We start from the raw sequence: 18244 nt of genomic DNA on the forward strand, positions 1-18244 counted from the left end.
CCTTTACCATGAATCCATTCACATACATATGTATAGTAGTTTCCGACCGCGGTCCCCTACCGAGGGATCTACTTCTCCTACCGAGGGATCCTGAACATGTCCTGAAAGTCCTAGGTCTTAGCTAATATGCGAGTACTGCAGACACAGACAAATCTACATAGAACAGTCCCCCAGTGCTTGAAAAATCTGTTTATTCATTGAAAAAGATTTCTTATTACAATTGCTGAAAAGTACTTTTTCCTACATCTTTGAAAAATGATTTGAATGTTAGTAAATCATCAACTTACAGGTGATATTGAACCCTATAAAAGTAACTACTTCTCAATTTTAGACAAGAAGTTTAAATATCCATTAGTACCCCTTTTCCTATTTGTAGCACGCGCGTTACAAACTCTTTGAACCCATCATACCCTCAATTTCGCGTTAACACCTTTCAAACGTATCCTAACAAAAGACTTTCGAAATGTCACATAAAATTAACTTTTCAAACATCCCTTTTGTCCTATACATCTGCTAAAATGCTAAGCTGAAAATACCTATAGCTGACATTCTCCCTCCACGTATCTTTTCCTTATCTAACGCTGTGTGAGAGAAAGAGAGAGTGTAAGGGCTTTGGATGCGTGCGCAGCTTTCCCAGAGCCCTTGCTTCGCTACGGTAGCTACACTCGTCACTCCGCCGCCGGATCGCGTCGCGAGCGGACGTCTCGACACAAAATAAAACCGCGTCCTCAGTGCGTTATGGATATCGCGAGTTCGTAAAAATCCGTGTAATTTTTAAGTCGTGTTTTATTTCGGTGTGCTATGATATAGAAGTTCTTTTGTTTGTAATTTAATTTGGGATTGTAACCGTTTCAATGATGGGCGTCAGTGGTTGTATGAGCGTGAGGCAGGCTAGGGGCTCTTGCCATTGTCCGGCGTGCCCTAGGGCTTCGGGCCATGGTATGCCTATGCCCCCTCAGACGCTCGTGCTCCCCCCGATGGCTTTAGAGCCTGAAACCACCCCCGTTAAGGATAAGAAAGGATCTAAGATGAAGGTCCTGAAAAAGATTAAGAAAAAGATTGGATTGGGTAAGTCCAGTTTTTTTTTTTTAATAAAAATCTTTCGTTACTTAAAGAATTACTATATACTTTACCTTGTATTAAATAAATAACTTAATTTAAATGGTGTTTAGTAAATTAAATGGGGTCTATAATGCGAGCGTGACGGTTTAGCGGTCATACCGCTGTTTATGATTGTTTTGATCTATGTACCGACATTTGTGGGGAATGACCCTCTATGAAGCAGTATTGAGTCACTTTTGTACTAGTTTTTTATGTTTTTTTTTTTTTGTATAATGTTTATGTGGTTAAAGTCCATATTTAAGAATAAGTAACTTTAGTCATATTGAAATTTTGAAAAGAAAAAAAAATCTAAAAAGTTTTTTTTTGTATTTTATTTTCTGAAAAAGTCTGTAAAATGAAGTCGGTTATTTCAATACTGTGATTCAAGACCTAGTAACAGTCAAGGTTTATGACCTATGAAAAGAAAAAAGCCAATTTCACAAACAGTTATTCCGATGGCAATAAAACTCCTGTATCCAAATCTCTACTTAGATTAGCAAAAAATTGCCAACGAAAATTAGATATTATTTTTGCATATTGCAAAAATATTTCCATAATGACGTCTAGTTTCTTGTTTTTCTGAATCCAAAAGCTTGATATTAATGTTTAATTTAAATCCTGAAAAAAGTGATTATCTACATAAAACTAACCAACCAGTTTATAGCATATAAATTATTCAATAAAAACATAGATATCATTAATCATGACCAAAAAAACTGCAATAAAATGAAAAATGATTTTAACAAAGAGTTTGTTTCTAAGGCACGTGCCATTTTTGTGTCTATTTTCGTGTCTATAGCCTTAATTTATTATTTTATAGTTATTAAGAAAAAAAAAACTAATCTTGGACGCGTGCTAACCTATAATTTACATATTCATTAATTAATACAATAAAATACCTAGATTTTATGTTGTAAAAAATTCGAAAAAAGTTTTTACTAAATTATTAGTAAAAAAAAAACTGGTTTGGCCCGTGCCATCTGCTTCTGCCATATTTGATGGCAATGATCGAAATTTTTTCAAGGTTTTTTTTTTCTTTTAAACTTTAATGTTGTTCGCCATCTGTCTTTTGCACCTTATTCGATTTTGTCAAGATAGGTTTTTTGTCAGTATACTAATTAAGAAAGTAGAAAAAGTCTTGATGGCCTAGTGGGTAAAGAACCAACCTCTCGAATATGAGTTTGGGATCGATTCCAGGTCAGGCAAGGACCAATGCAACTTTTCTAAGTTTGTATGTACTTTTATAAGTATATCGTGGACACTAATGGCTGTGTTTCTGGGAGCACGTGAAACTGTAGGTCCCGACTGTCATTGAACATCTTCGGCAGTCGTTACGGGTAGTCCGACAACCAGTCCTACCTAGGGGTATTGGGTTGCCCGGGTAACTGGATTGAGTAGTATAGGCAGTCGCTCCTTGTAAAGCACTCAGGGAAAAAGGCTCAGGAGACAATGATTAAGTATAATGATTTTTCCAAAGTACAAAAATCTCGTTTTCCTTAAAGATGCTGCATATTTAAGATAATATTGTGAAATATTTTGTACCAATGCGAAGTTTGTACGTAATGCTGTCGTGACCTCTAAAACAAAATAGAATGGTTTTGTCTCTGGTTATCGATTTCATAATATTGTGAAAATATGCAGTTGCATGCAATTTTTATTGTTTTTACAATTTTTGCATCGATTTTGTGGATATTATTTTTAAGTGCTGCTTTCAAAGTACGTATACTCATTTGAGTCTGAATACTTTTTTCATGAGGTAATAATATGTAATCACACGACCAAAGAAACGATGGATGGATTGTGTGAAAGTCAACATGGCTAGAAAGAATGTTACTAGTGAGATGACGGCAGATAGAAGAGTATGGAAGGAGAAGACATGTTGCGCCGACCACAAATAAAAAATATACATTAGGGCAGTAGGACGATGACATAATAGCAAAGCTTCATTTAACAGTCTTAAACAATAATAAACCAACAAAATGTGTATGCAGTACATCCGAAACAAAGTCTTAATTCTCAAACCTCTTTAACGCTGAAAACACATGTTATCGTTCCCACAAAAAAAAAAAAACAATTTTGCAAACAATAGCAAAGTCAGAACAGATGTTTTCGAAACTTCAAAAGCTTATTTCCTATATCCTACAACCTGGTAATATTTCCGGAACCAATTTTGACAAAGAGCACAGATGTATTAATTTGAAAGGTTCGTGGGGACTTCTTAACTTGGAAGACCAGATGTTAAACTTTTAGTACCATTTGGCTGGCTAGTGAGACGGTTTTTTTTTTTGCTTAGAAAAATTGAAACAATAGTAATTTGTTGAACAGATGTTTGGTTTTATTGTTTAAATGTAAGCACACAAAGGATTGTTAGGTAATAGATAGTAATTAACGTTGGTTTATTGCTCTAATCCTGAGTTTTAAAAGATTTTTTTCCGGACATCGCTTTGAGTTTACAAAGTTATTTGGTTAAACGCGTGAATCTCGGGAAGTAATGGTCGTATTTGAAAAATAAAATAAATGTTAGATAGCCCATTTATCGAGGAAGGATACGCTACTTTTCAAATTGACCGTCATCATCTGCCTAACTGGCCTTTTCTTAACTACAATGTTGAGGTCCGCTTCCAGTCTAACCGGATGCAGCTGAGTACCAGTGTTTTACAAGGAACATCTGCCTATCTGACCTCCTCAACCCAGTTACCCGGCCAACCCAATATCCTTAGGTAAGACTAGTTCCTCAGAAGTCTAATTTATTCGTTTTTGACAGTCAATCGTGACATTGACAGGTAGTCGTGTTTGACGTTTATACAACTTGTGTTTTTTTTTTCAAATATAACCTTTTGTTCTACCCGCATCTTCGTGCCTGATTCCTTTACAATCGTGATGGCATACGTGTGGTCGAAATTACACCTTGCCGCTCGGATCGTGACTTGTAGTCGTTCTTTTTTAATATAAATTACCTCATATGTTGTAGAGTTATAAGTTTATAATGCTTTGTGGTATGAGAATGAGTTATTGCTTATATTTTTTGGTTTTGTTTTGAGCATGCGTTTTTTTAGTACTAAAATTTTCATGTTCTTAAAAGGCGTAGTACCACATGTTTCTTTCATTTTATTCATTCTTTACAAATAAACGCTTTTCACTTATTTATTTCTATGTTTAGCATAGATATTTCAAATCAAAAATAAAAATGGCGTATGTAATATTTATTACAATGATTTGTAATAGGAAACGGCTTATCATATCCGTTCAGTTTTATTTCAGAAATTCCCACACATCATGATTTAGTTATCAATGTATTGTTTTGTTTTTATAAATGCCCAGAAAATTAGGAATTATTTGAAAGTTAGATAGTTATTAGGAAAACTATGTAGATTTCGTTATTCGGGAAATCCTATAGCAAATTAGAACTTTAGGCTGGAGCGAATATTTTGAACTTGAAATCTCCTTTTTAGGAATACTTTGTAGGCGTTTGACATAATACCATAGTGTATATGGATATAAATAATATATGTATTAACACAATATAATGAATATTTAACACCCACTTCCAATATAGATATTTGATGATTATTAAATAACATAATGCATATTTAACATCTACTCCCAATATTTAATGGAATTAAGCACAGAATTCGACCTTTGACATTTCTGTTATAAAAAAATCCAGGTGGACAAAATTACTAATAGTTTAAACAAAAAAAGACCCTAAAAAAGTACCGACAGATTATACCACTACAACAAATATTTTCCTAAAAACACTATCTTTTACCCAGTTTACACAGTTGGGTAAATTGTGTACCAACTTTAGGCAGCATTTTATCAATGCATATGTCCTGTACCCATCTCTTTTTGACTTGCGTAGTTGGGTGTCTTGTGTCTCTTTCGTACTTATTTACAAACGACAACAGCTGTTACGAAACGGGATTTTAGAAGCGTGTGCCTTTGCAAGCACATGTTAGGGGGTGGTACTTACTTGGAGATAATTTTAGGTAGTATTTTTTTGCTATGTTTCTGTGGTATTTTTAGGACTTTACTAATTTTAAGTATGTTTGTGAGGTTATGGCGTCCACCAACAAGGTGGACAGACGATCTTATAAAGGTCGCCCGAAGACGCTGGATGCAGGTCGCCTCCAACAAGTATCTGTGGAGATCTAAGGGGGAGGCCTATGTTCAGCAGTAGACGTCCTATGGCTGAGATGATGATTGTGGGATTTGTAGGACTTTCCTATTCTAAGTTTGTTTTGTCGTATGTTTAGGACTATCCTAATATTAAGTATGCTTGTGGTGTTTTTAGGACTGTCCGAAAGTTCAAAAGTGGTGATAATGGTTGAGATAGTGAGTTTTTGTCTAGGGTTTTTTTCTGTGAATTGTGGGTAATTTGGTAATGAATAAGTGTAATTAATAAACTAAGATAAGGAATATAGATGTTATTTTTTTATGTTTTTTTGCTATCTATGTTTTGTTTAGTTTTATCATTCATTTTGTTAATTTAAAACTCTTACCTACTTTTAACAGTATACTTTGATGATTGGGCTTTGAAAAACGACAAAATCTTTTCAGTCTGGCTCCAAAATGATTTTTTAACATCAAACTTTAAGGGTCTCGACATCAAAATTATTTTTCGAAAAACACAAGTTACCATTACTGCACCAAATATACGTCCTTAAGCAAAAAGTTTATACGCCCCATATTATTTACCTGGCAACCCTGTACGGTATCAGCTGTCTTTTCTATACAACTTATGGAGTACAGCTGTTTCTTATAGAAGGTTTTTTTTTTTCTAAACCCGACCTTCGAAGGCCCTTTGTGTGTTCAGAAAAAAAATATGGCGCATGCATGCATACCTACGTATTGCAATTTTGCACGTATGGCCTTATGCGCGTGACAAAATAGGTATTTGAGTTTTTCTATGCTTCTTGGCGAGTATAGGTCTTACCACAAAAACTTTTTAACGTCAGTTTAAGACTTGTCTAAAAAAATGTCAAATTATGACGTTGACATAAGGTTCATTTTGGAGCCACATTTTTTTTAGACAAGTGTAAAACAGTTGTTAAAGTTTTTGTAGTAAGGCCATATGTGTTTAGGCGATTAGGTCTATAGTAGACAATGTCGGTTTCCATGACAACTGTAGTTGTTGTCAAAACAATTGCTCTGAAGTTTGTGTTAGTTTATTTTCAATATTAGAAGTCACCAAGTAATCTGCGTAGCCTTTTCCCAACTATGTTGGGGTCGGCTTCCAGTCTAATCGGATGCAGCTGAGTACCAGTGTGTATTAGAAGTCTTCAAGTATTAGCCAACTTCAGAGTAGCATCGATATTTGTTGTTGCCATACTTAACTTTCGTAGTAGCAGGAAATAAACTTAACATCACTTCTATTTTTGCCTAACAGCCAGGAGAGGTATCTAAGAACCACTTTGCCCAATCAGGATAAAAGGAGTCTGTGTTCTTCAGTTCTTTTACAGGCTCGAGTCTATTTCTGTATCTTTTACATCGGTTCAGTAGTTTTGGCAAGAAAGGCCGATAGCCGGACCAAGAAGGCTGTATATAGAAAACGATGTACCCGTATACGCCAATAACTTACAAAAAAATCGATACTCAATAAATTAAACCGATATGTACCTTTTTCAAAAACAGCTGGTAGTGCAATAACCGTTGGATACAAGAACGAGATGGAAGATGCATCTCTTTGTGTGCGAGACAAAGACAGCTATACAACAGATGATATCCAGGTGATTTTGTACGTTAGATGTATTTTTTTTTTCTTGAAGTAAAGGTGGTGTATATTGTACTGAGTTTTTGTGGGATAAAATGGCTGATTTTTATAGGAAAAGGTGGTGTTTCTGACTAAGATATTGTAGAAGGCAGCTGTTTGAGGATAATTATGATATTTTTGATACCAATGTGTGTTTGGAAGAATGGTTTTATGGGGAAAACGATAAATTTGATACTAGCAATGTTATGTTTTGTTACAAAGATGGGATGGTTGGCGTGCTTGTGAGTCTTATGAATGGACTTTGTAACGGATTCTAAAATTCCGTTCTAATAGTATAAAGCTGAAGACTTGGTTTGGTTGAACGAGCTTATCTCAGGATCTGCCTAGTTCTAAAGAAACTTGAGTGTTAGATACCCCATTTAAAGGGAAAGCCAAATTTTATTCGGATGCGCCTAGTGGTCCCTACGGGACGCGGGCAAACGGGTCGGAAGCAAGTTCTTTCAATAATGGAAAGTTACTATGTATTTCCATATTAAACACTTACACGTAAAACTAAGAAAATAAATAACATGAACCCTTTATTATGATAATCAAAAAGTACCAATAAACGTCCGTCTCACACGAATTCTTCCACAAAAATGATGACAGCCAATTAAATTGTCATTTTCTATTCTATATTCAAAACTTATTTCCGAAAGTGTCCGAGCGTAGCCGAGTGCAGCCGAAATCGGTCGCTAATGATCGTGAGAAAACATCGGGAATGTTTACCCGTCGCCGCGCCGCTCCGAATATTTGAATTTGAATTTCGAATCTTAGTTGGAATCTGTCCGTTTGGATTTATTTATTGGATATTAGAATGTACCTCTATGGGAGATAATGGCTACTGTATGTAAGTAATAACTTATGGTCAGTTCCAATACGTTATGTATCGTTTGTTTTGATTATACCAGAGATAAATGCCTATCTCAGCACCTTTTTGGGGCTAATGTTAAAATTCTATCAGATTTATTGATTTCATCATCATCATCTCCCGAGTCTTTCCCCAACTATGTTGGGGTCGGCTTCCAGTCTAACCGGATTCAACTGAGTACCAGTGTGCCACAAGGAGCGACTGCCTATCTGACCTGCCTTATCCTCAACCCAGTTACCCGGGCAACCCGATACCTCTTGGTTAGACTGGATCTGATTTATTGATTTAAATCGTCTAATAAGACTCACTGGGCAAGAAGTTACTTGCTCGAATTTTGGTCCCTTTCTTCAGGTTATAATGATACTACACAATTGTCTGGGCGAGTTACCGCGGCGCTGGTACACAAAGGGCTTAAAAAGGAACATGATGGGTTTTAGTCAGTAAGAGTCTGACACTCCCTCACGCTGCACCTACAGCGGGAGGGGTCATTTGCTGATTTTCCAACGAGAGAGAGTTCTTTAAACTGTCTATGTTTTTAACATTGTCTAAATTCACTCAACAGTTTTGGCGTAATGGAACTTTTACAAAAAAAAATCTTGTTAAGTTTCTAACTAGGCCTTTACAGTTAATAACGGAATTTCTAAGTGAAACAAATTGATAATGACCTCAAATTGTTATAACAAGTAATTTTATAGGCGTGAAAAATAACTGCCTACCAATAGTAAGTTGATAAATACCATAGCTAAGAAAAAAACAATTAGTAAGTCATAAAAAGTAAGCTAAAATCAAAATCAAAAAGCATTTATTCGAAGAAGGCTGAAAATCAGCATAATAAAACACTGGTACTCAGCTACATCCGGTTAGACTGGAAGCCGACCCCAACATAGTTGGGAAAAGGCTATGCAGATGTAAGGCTGAAAAACAGGACTTTTCGATCGTCAAAATTATATGAGACCCAAAACGCCCGCCCTTCACCACTTCCTATGTGTTATTGCTGGGAAGAAGAAGTGGCGCAACAAACTCCTGGGGCTGTGGGATAGTTCGAAAGAGTTGCCGCGGCCCTGGTACATTAAAGGCCTACGACGGAACACGACGGTGTTTAGTCAGTAAGAGTCTGACACTCCCTCACCGCTGCTAACCCACAGCGGGAGGGGTCATTTGATGATTTTTGACGTCGTTAAAAAAAGGTTTTTATACTAGGTACTTTTCTTTCTCTAAGCGAAGGTACTAAAATCAATAACCATCTCTTACGAAGTCGAGTAACGGATAAGCCGAGGGTAAACTTATTTACGAGTACATGACCAGTTGTGAACACGAACGAGCATCTCACGACCTATAACCTCGCCTGTCTTTATACTGTTACCGCAGTTCAGTAGATAGACCACACACGTACACACATAGAAGAAAAACGACACACGCCTTTCACGATGTCGAGAAATTTTGATATTTAAGTGAAAGTCAAGAATGGTTGAACCGTTTAAGTTAAAAAATTAGAGGGAAGGTAGCTTATACCCGGGAGAAGGATATAGTATAGGTTTTGTCGACACCAGGCTACTGGGATCAGTTATCTCGGGACGCGGGTGAAACCACGGGCGGAAAACAGTTACGAAATAAAAAAAAATGTTCTATATTAGGTGGCTGTCTTTGAAAACGCACGGAAATATACAAAAATCTATTTAAAGAATTATGTAAATAATTTTAAACAGTTGCATTGCCATTTATAGTGCAAATAAGTAATAAAATATTCAATAATATAGTTCTAATATCCCGGAAGCGTCGCCATCTTGAGCGCGGGAACAATCGTTAACACTATTACTATTCATACTCTGTAGTCTTTGAACAGACTTGTGAATGGTCACTTAACATTCAATTATATACCTTATACACCTACATTTACAGATCATATTCAATATTACCTAACGTAATTAGAATGTGTGTGAAATACTCCACAGTGATTCACCAAAACTGAGAACGCTTTAATTACATGGAAAAATGTACTCTATTGTTACAGTCATAAGGTAAAATTTCGTCGTACATAACGCAAAAAGAATTTGGTAACATTACAAATTAAGCAATACAGTTACGAAACCAAAATACGAACTTTGTCGCCCTAAAAATAAAGTCCATATTTGAACAAAAAACATTTTCGACAAACGCAAAAAATAAATAAGCATTTTCATTTGACGTTTTCATTCCCACGGTCGAAATTTGAAATTTTGTTCTTTTTTTTCGTCGAAGCAAAGGGTTGTTCCTTTCTTCCTTATTTTCGTAAGCAGTATTTATACTTTTTGCTGTTTAAAAGGGAGTTTATTATGAAAAGGCATCTGCTGGCTCCTACGCAAGGTGTAAGTTCAGGAAACGAGTTTCTCAGGTGAAGCCTGGCCACCTTTCTCTGAACTATTGTATGTCTGGACGACAGGTGGGTAAATGTAGCGGTTTTATTGACATTTAGATACAGAGGCGATGCTAAAAGGAGTCTTTAGTGCACCGTTTAGTGTCTCAGGTTGTGAATGCCACATGTTTGAACGGCCTTCGTTTTAATGACCGCAATGACATGTAGGCTTTGTTAATGTATAAAAAATGTTCTTGTTTGTTAGACTAGAGTTATTAGTTCTGGCCTTTGTTTTCTTTCTTCGAACTAATAAGAATCATAACTTTTAGCTCTTAACTAACATTTTAAGCCGACCTTAACACGCAAACCTGCCTACAAAGGGTTTTTTGAAGTTTGTATTAAATCGTCAGTATAAAAGACACTGGTACTCAGCTGCATTCAGTTAGAACGGAAAGCCGACCCCAACATAGGAAATAGCTAGGCAGGTGATCTCACACTCCCTCAGGCTACGTGCAGCAAGAGATTGTCACACTCTTACTGACGAAAACCTACCACGTTCCTTCTTAAGCCCTTTATGTACCAGCGCCGCGGTAACTCTTAGTGACAATCCGTCTTCAGTAGAATAGAAACCAGACAAAGGGGGTAAGTGAGAATCTTTACAATATTATTGCGAGACCCCACAGAAGAATAACTTGATGGTATCCTATAAAAAACAAAAGAAAGTCCTACTTATTCGAAGCTGGACACTTCTTCCACCTTCCGGACACCTTTGAGTTACCTAATTTGATGATTTCCCTCCAAAATAAAGTCCTATATATTCCACAGTGGACACACTTTTCCATAAAAATACTAGCCTTCCTTAACAGGCTACCTTTGAGTTACCTAATTTGATGATTTCCCTCCAAAAAATAGGCCTATATATTCCACGGTGGACACAATTTTCAAAAAACCCCATCAGCTTTAACAGGCTACAGCAGTCCTTTACAAGCTACCTTTGAGTTACCTAAGTGACAATCTTCGCAGTATTGTCGCTCAAATTCGTCTAACTTCGTCAACCTTCGTGTTCATTCGTATCACGACTGACGCAAGCGCAGCTAATCATCTGAGACACGCACTGATCTAAACTCAGATCTGACGTGAGAAGATTTTAGAGAATACCCTTTGATATTGAGTTGGATTCGCCCTGTTATTTTGAGGGAGCTAGGTACTTCTAGTAGACGGATAAAAAGTAGCCCAAGTCCTTTGTTATTTTTTAGACTGAATATGTACCAAATATTCTGAAATCTCTATATATAGTCTGAAATCACCAACCCGCATTGAGCAAGCGTGGTGATTAATGCTCAATCCTTCTCCTTGGGAGAGGAGGCCTGTGCCCAGCAGTGGGACGATAAAAAGGCTGTAACAGTATGTACCAAATAGGTTCAGTAGTTTTGGTTTGAAAGACAGAAAGAAAGAGTTACTTTATATTTGAAAGGATTAAACCAAAACGTGATATCGTTTACTATCTGTATGCTATCTAAATAACAATCATCCGAATTGAGAGCCTCCTCCTTTTTGAGATGTCGGTTGAAAATACTATACTTACGATATGAACATAGATTTAAGTTTCTATATACTAAAAATTTTTGTATTTTTTATTCATACATAAATGTTACTCTTTAAGGCTTTAAATATCTGTAGGCCAATGTAGCCTGAAAATAAAAATATTTTGATTTGAAAATACATAGGCTATCTAAACATTGAAATTACTTCCGAAATTGGTGCTCTAAAATTCTCTTACATACTTTAAAAACATGAAAATTTCAAACACAACTCGATTGCCTAACTTTACGCATCTTACTGTAACTATAGTTCGGCCATTCAGAGAATGCGTTCCTGACACGTCGCGATTGAACTGACTGAATTATAACATTCATTGATTATTGATATAATAATGTTGTTTTAATGCTCCTCAATTGTTAAAACGGTAAACAACCAGCAAAAATATTTTTATCGTAACTGCAACGCCATTGCAAAGTTACGTCGTCAGTTCAATCGCGACGTGTCAGGAACGCATTCTCTGAATGGCCGAACTTTATCAAGTTTGTGTGTCGCAACATCTTCCGTCTTGTTCTACTAACGCGTCTCGCTCACACAGTCGCACGGTCCGTGGGAACCTCACCTTTCATCCGACCGATTATCGATCTGTCATTCTGTATCGATGCTAGTACATCGATATATCGATATTGTTTTTCGGTGAAAGTGTATGATCTTGTTTATATACGTGCTGGATTTAGAATTGAATTCATTGAACATCTTTGGCAGTCGTTACGGGTAGTTAGAAGCCAGTAAGTGTGACAACCAGGGGCCCGATTCTCCTAAGTTAATAATGTCAAAATCGAATAGTAATCGAATCGCAATACGATCGTAATAGCAGTTTTAACCATATCGGGCATTCTGCTACTAATAAAAGACCAATCGTATTCGATAGACATTTGATTGGTGTGCGATTGGTATGCTATTTTGGTAATTTTGGTCTATACGGTAGTTTGCCGTGCAATCATTTTGCAATCGTAAAACATTTGCAGACAAAATGATTCATTATTGAATGACAGAAAAGAATAAAAACGTTTATTTCAAAGAAAAAATAGCGGAATGCCACATACGCTTCAATAGTAATCGAGTCGGGATTGGATCTCAGTCGAATCGAGTCGAACGTCAATCGAAGGTCGCTTAAGTAAAATTAGGAGAATCGGGCCCCAGTCTTACCAAAGGATATTGGGTTGCCCGGGTAACTGATAGGCAGTCGCTCCTTGTGAAACACTGGTACTCAGCTGTATCCGTTTTGACTGGAAGACGACCCCATCATAGTTGGGAAAAGGCTAGCCAGATGATCAATAACAAGAAACAGTTACCCCAATCCAAGAACAGCCCATAATTATCCATTGTATTAACAACCATGAACAACTAGCAACATTGCAATTTTCCACAACCGTGTGACAGGATATGTTCCTTTATTTTTTTCTTTTCTTTTTTTATAATCGCGTGGGAAGCACTTGGACGGCCATCTTTTTTTTAGTGCACTTACCGTTAAAAGAGGCTAGTTATTGTGCTATTGATAGTCTTTGGTTTAAAACTAGTTTTTGTACTGTATAATTTTATTAGGCCTAGTTTCTTAGTACTAATTTACTTGTGAGATGACGGCAGATAGAATTGTATTGAAGGAGAAAACAGGCTGCGCCGACTACGAATGAAATTGAGATATTTTAAAAGCAGGAGTATGATTATGATGAGTTTCGTAGGTCTAATACTTTAGTTGACTTTTATGTATTTTGTAACAGACTTTTTAAAAATTGAGGTTATGTATGCTTTGCTATCTTCTTTTTATCTTATCTTTAAGATATTATTTTTTTGGAGATCATTCACACTCTAACGGCCAGTTTCTTCATCAAAAGTTCGCTAACTTTTACTTTAGACATTACTTTGACTTTTACTTTGGCTTTAACTTTTGATGAAGAAACTGGCTGTAAGCAAATATTTGCTTTACTTTTAGGTATGAGATGTTAGGGACTGAAAGTACCTGTAACCAAAAACTAAAAATCTGCACATTTTGAAAACTAAGTTAACAAAAGATAGCCCCCAAAAACAAACTCTCTAGCAACAAAATTCTGTCTGTATGTTTTGAAGAACCGGTTCAATACAAAATATTAAAAACATTACTTATCAGAAAAAAATTTAGATGTACAAAACAATATTTATATCCCTAGTAACTAGTTTCTCAATCAATACAACTTCAAAACTGGATCTTCACCACAATTCTCACAGCATATCATCAGCCACAACTTACAACGAAAGCAAAATTAAAACTAAAAAGAAAAAAATTAAAACAAAAATGGCGACTGAAAATAAAAGTCAAGTCGTGGGAAGGATGACGGACCGTTATAATAGTCATCGTCCTGTCTTCTTGGAGACCCTTGGGGTAATATTAAAACCTTGTTTTTGTACTAGTTGTAAATATATAATGTAATGGAGAAAACTGGACTTTTAAGTACTGAAATGGTTGATCTGTCTTTGACAGCTAATTTACTTAATTTAGAAATATTTTCTACTGAAAAGATTTAATATGAAATGTCATCTTTTGAGGCAGATTCATGTAAAATTTTGATGTTTTTAAATCTAAAATTCGACAGAAATAGATTGGTTTCCACCTATTGTCTTGTGTAAATAAATAATAATAATGCCCTTTAATAACAATATCCGCATTTCTTTGTTTTACAATAACTTTGTTTACATACTATTAAGTTTTTTCCCAGTTTTGATATAATTATTTTTATTTAGCACGAACTCTAAAAAACCGATTCGCACTTGACAATCAAGACGACTTTACACACTGGGTTACAATTACAAATTTCAAAAAAAAGTGATCCTTATACTTGTCTGTGGGAAACTGAAAACGCATACAAAATACAGCCTTGATACCTTGAGTTAGGGTTCAAAATTGTCCGTACAGGATTCTTTTAAGTAAGATCTGTGAATGAAACAAGTTTTGTACCGTGTTATTCTCAGTAACTGATGTGACTTTTTCAATGATTCACACGCGGACTTGTTTCTTGTAAGTTTATGTATCGTACCTCTGTGTATAGAGTATAGGCTATTGTTTCTTACGTCAGAATTTACTTTGACATTGACGTTTTTGACAGTACTGTTAGTCAATATGGCTCCCATATACATTTGGTCGGTTGACGATATCATCAATGTATTTAAAACACAGAGATTTGACCAAATGTAGATTAAATTTAAGTAAAAATTTCAGCAAACTGTAGGGTATATTATGAACAATCCAATGTAATTTGTGTGTAAATACTTTTTGTATAAAAGCCAAATAAGACTATAGTAGATTCGTTTACCAACACACTCTTACATGTTTTAGACTCCGTTTTGGAAAATAACTGTTATAACCAGAAGGCGAACCTAAGTACCACAGCACAAAAGCCGATTACCGGTCTTAAAGGTCTATTTAAAAAGCGTGATAGTTAAAAAATGAACCATAGATCTTCTTAACATCATTAACCGTGGGAAATCGATGGTAACTAACCATTACAGTATTATGAAATTGAACCATGATTTACGATACTGTTAATGTTGATTAATTAATAGTTAACTGATTAGAAAAGGTGGTTGTGTGATGTGGCAATCGGTTAAAGGGATTTAAAAGAATAATTCTAAAGATAGTTTATTCAAATTTGACTGCAAAACTGCTCTTTTTGAACGTCGAAAAAATACAAAAGACAGCCCCCAAAACGGCCACCCTTCACCACTTCCTATATGTTATTGCTGGGACGAATAAGTGGCGCAACAAACTCCCCAGCAACACATGTCTGTCTGTAGGTTAGACTTTTTTAACAATGTTTTGGGTATATTGCAGTATAAAATATGCAACCAGCACATGCTAGCTAGCACTCATCCTACATAGGTACCTTAAGGGTGCATCTATGCACGCACGCGGGTGGGTATTTTGCTTTGGTACATGCGCGAGTCGCTGGACCGGCTTTTTAAGACCACATTTTTTATAAGGTGGATTGGTATCAAGTTCTATTTCCTCTATGCCATGGTCATCGTCACCACACCTCCATCCGCTCCGTCACTTGATATGGTGAAAGCCAATGTTTTTACTCTGTGGTCTGCGTATCCTCTCGACATCCGATTCGACAGGTTTGGGTGACTGGTGTGGGTAGGCTGTGGTTGGTTGTAGTTCATCTTGACTGTAGGATGAAGAGGTAATGAGTATTGAGGTTTTATTGTTTTAATCGTATTTTTAATAAGATGTTGTTTTTGCTGCAGTGTTTTATAAATTACTTCATGACAATAAGACGTCTAGTTAAAAAGTATAATTATTTAAAACCTGCAATGGCTATCGAAAATCTAGCTTTCTTTTGCGTTGTATCTAAAAGTGTGTGTTAAAGGGGTCTTGTAAACTTCAATACATATTCTAACTGCCCTGTTCCCAATTTATTTGGCGCAATATATTTACCGCTTCCATTCCTCTCGAACAACCATCTATGTTTCTTTCGAAAACTTCAATATACAAAACCTATTTACACCCAAAAATAGTGTCAGTCTTGTCCTGTGGTACATTACACCTAATGCACTCACTCTGAGGGGGCCAAAGTGACATATACACAAACCACATAAAACTCAAAAATAAGCCTATAAAATATATATAATAAGCATATAAAATAAAAGGGAGTTGAAGAAATCCCCGTGGAACTAAGCCATCTGGGCCACATTTGTTCCTCTACAGTCTATGCCCCACCTAGACATTGTTTATTTTCAAAGATGGCCGCCCCCGCGTCGTTTAATTTCGGAGGGAAAGTGCTGTTGTATTGTGATGTGTGGTTGTTTTGTTGCTTATAAATAAAGGGGTCACTAGTTCATTTAGTTGAAGATCTTAAGTTACATTTTATTTGATGATCTTGTATATTTATTCTAATATAGTGTAAGTAAAAAGGGATAATCGTCGAGTTCGTATCACCGTCTCATTAAAGTTGTCTCAAAAGGGCTTCAGCGTGTTGGCTTCGGGTCCCACATTCGCTACTATAGTAACATGGTCTGGATATGCACAAAATTAATATTTTATTATTATTCGGCGGCTATTCTCATACAAGGATATCAGCCAGCTACGCAAGACATATTATAGTGCAAAAGCATTTGCGCACATACAGGTGCACTCACTACTCCTTCACTGTCATAGCCGAATGCATCCTCCAACTGGTTTTGAACACATATTTTTCAAACTTTTACTGACTTAAACCCACCATGTTCCTTCTGAAGCCCTTTATGTACCAGGGCCGCGGTAACTCTTTCTAACAATCCCGTAGTTTCTCTCCGGTGGTGTCGGATTGTCGTTCCATCGCGCTATGAGAGTGAAGAAGAAACAAAGAAGAAAGAAAATCCATTTATTCATCGCACAAGGAATGTGAAGGAATAGTGCGTGCACCTGTGTCTGCACAAATACTCGTGCACTATAATATGTCCTGCGCAGCTGGCTGATCTCCTTATATAAGAACTGCCGTGAACGCTATAACTCTGGAATCTTCTAGATTATATTACAAAGCTATTGTGAAACAATCATAGTGGTATATTGCCATAGGTTTCATTCGCGTGTCTGTTCAGCTCGCAGACCGTGACGAGTGAACGCATGTTCAGTATACCGTGACGAGAATGATCCAAGCATGTGTGAGTGAGGTGCGTGTGTGTGAGTGAGGTGTAACGAAAGTTTTTTTCTGAACGTTATGGTTTTAGTACTGTAAGGCCTTGGGTGTTTTTTTGCTTTATTGAGATTTGGGAGGATTTAATTCGGGTTAGTAAATGTAATGAGATTTAATGCTGTTGTTCTTTGTTTGGTAGAAGAAAGAGTATGTATATCCTTTGTTGTAAAGTCTATGGAACCATTCATTTATCTATAATTATCTATATTTATCTATTTAGTAGAAATCGGAAGTACTGGCTGAAACACCAAGAAAAAAAAATAAGTAGATATACATTTTCACCATTCAAAAATTAAACCAACTATAATCCAATTATATCGAAACAATGAACATCGAATAAGCAATTATTATAAGCTGTGTACGTGAAAACATCTCAACCAATCAATGAAAACATAGACTAATCTACAGCAAAAGTATATTATTTAATTCAACAACTGTAAAAGGCAAAAAGCTTGAAAATCGTTCCCCAAGTAATCTTCGTACAAAGGAATTCAGTTCATCTAATCTCGACTTGTTTTTTTTTCACGGAGAACAAAATGACTAGCGGAGATGTCATAACGGAAAATCTCCTAAGAAAGTAGCGCGCCAAAATGCAGGGACGAGGAACGTTACTGTCTTCGCCCTTATACGCCTTCTTTATACCCTTTCATTTTCTGTAATACCAAAAATCGTAGTACCAAAAAACGCCTCGTTAGTTCACTTATAACTAGACATTTTGGCCATGCCCAACGTACGTAATTGACCTAGAAGAAGGTGCCTGACCTACCTGCATTATGGCATATCCGCTCATCTTTACTCCGTGGCAACAGCATAAAGGAACTCAGCCAGGTCATAGACCCACAGACTTATCCAGCATGACGGACGGTCTGCGTTGATTTCCATGCTCTGTTTTTTTTTTTTAATTCAATTATTCGGTTCGAAACGGTCTATTTTATGATCTT

At 36.2% G+C, this 18244-nt stretch overlaps 1 protein-coding gene across 2 annotated transcripts in view; it reads left to right on the forward strand.

The window, feature by feature from the left end:
• LOC124644035 (protein neuralized) overlaps window positions 1–18244 on the forward strand; it is a 65622-nt gene that overhangs the window by 34073 nt on the left and 13305 nt on the right. The window contains exon 1 of one of the 2 annotated variants that reach the window (XM_047183216.1): window positions 673–1068. The exons of the other annotated variant lie outside the window; for it this stretch is intronic. Within the exon in view, the coding sequence (XP_047039172.1) occupies window positions 855–1068 (214 nt within the window). The 5' untranslated portion in view covers window positions 673–854. Of the gene's footprint in view, window positions 1–672; window positions 1069–18244 lie in introns of those variants that run through there. 2 annotated transcript variants of the gene reach the window in all.

The sequence above is a fragment of the Helicoverpa zea genome, chromosome 29, assembly GCF_022581195.2.
Source record: "Helicoverpa zea isolate HzStark_Cry1AcR chromosome 29, ilHelZeax1.1, whole genome shotgun sequence".
Lineage (NCBI taxonomy): Eukaryota > Metazoa > Arthropoda > Insecta > Lepidoptera > Noctuidae > Helicoverpa > Helicoverpa zea.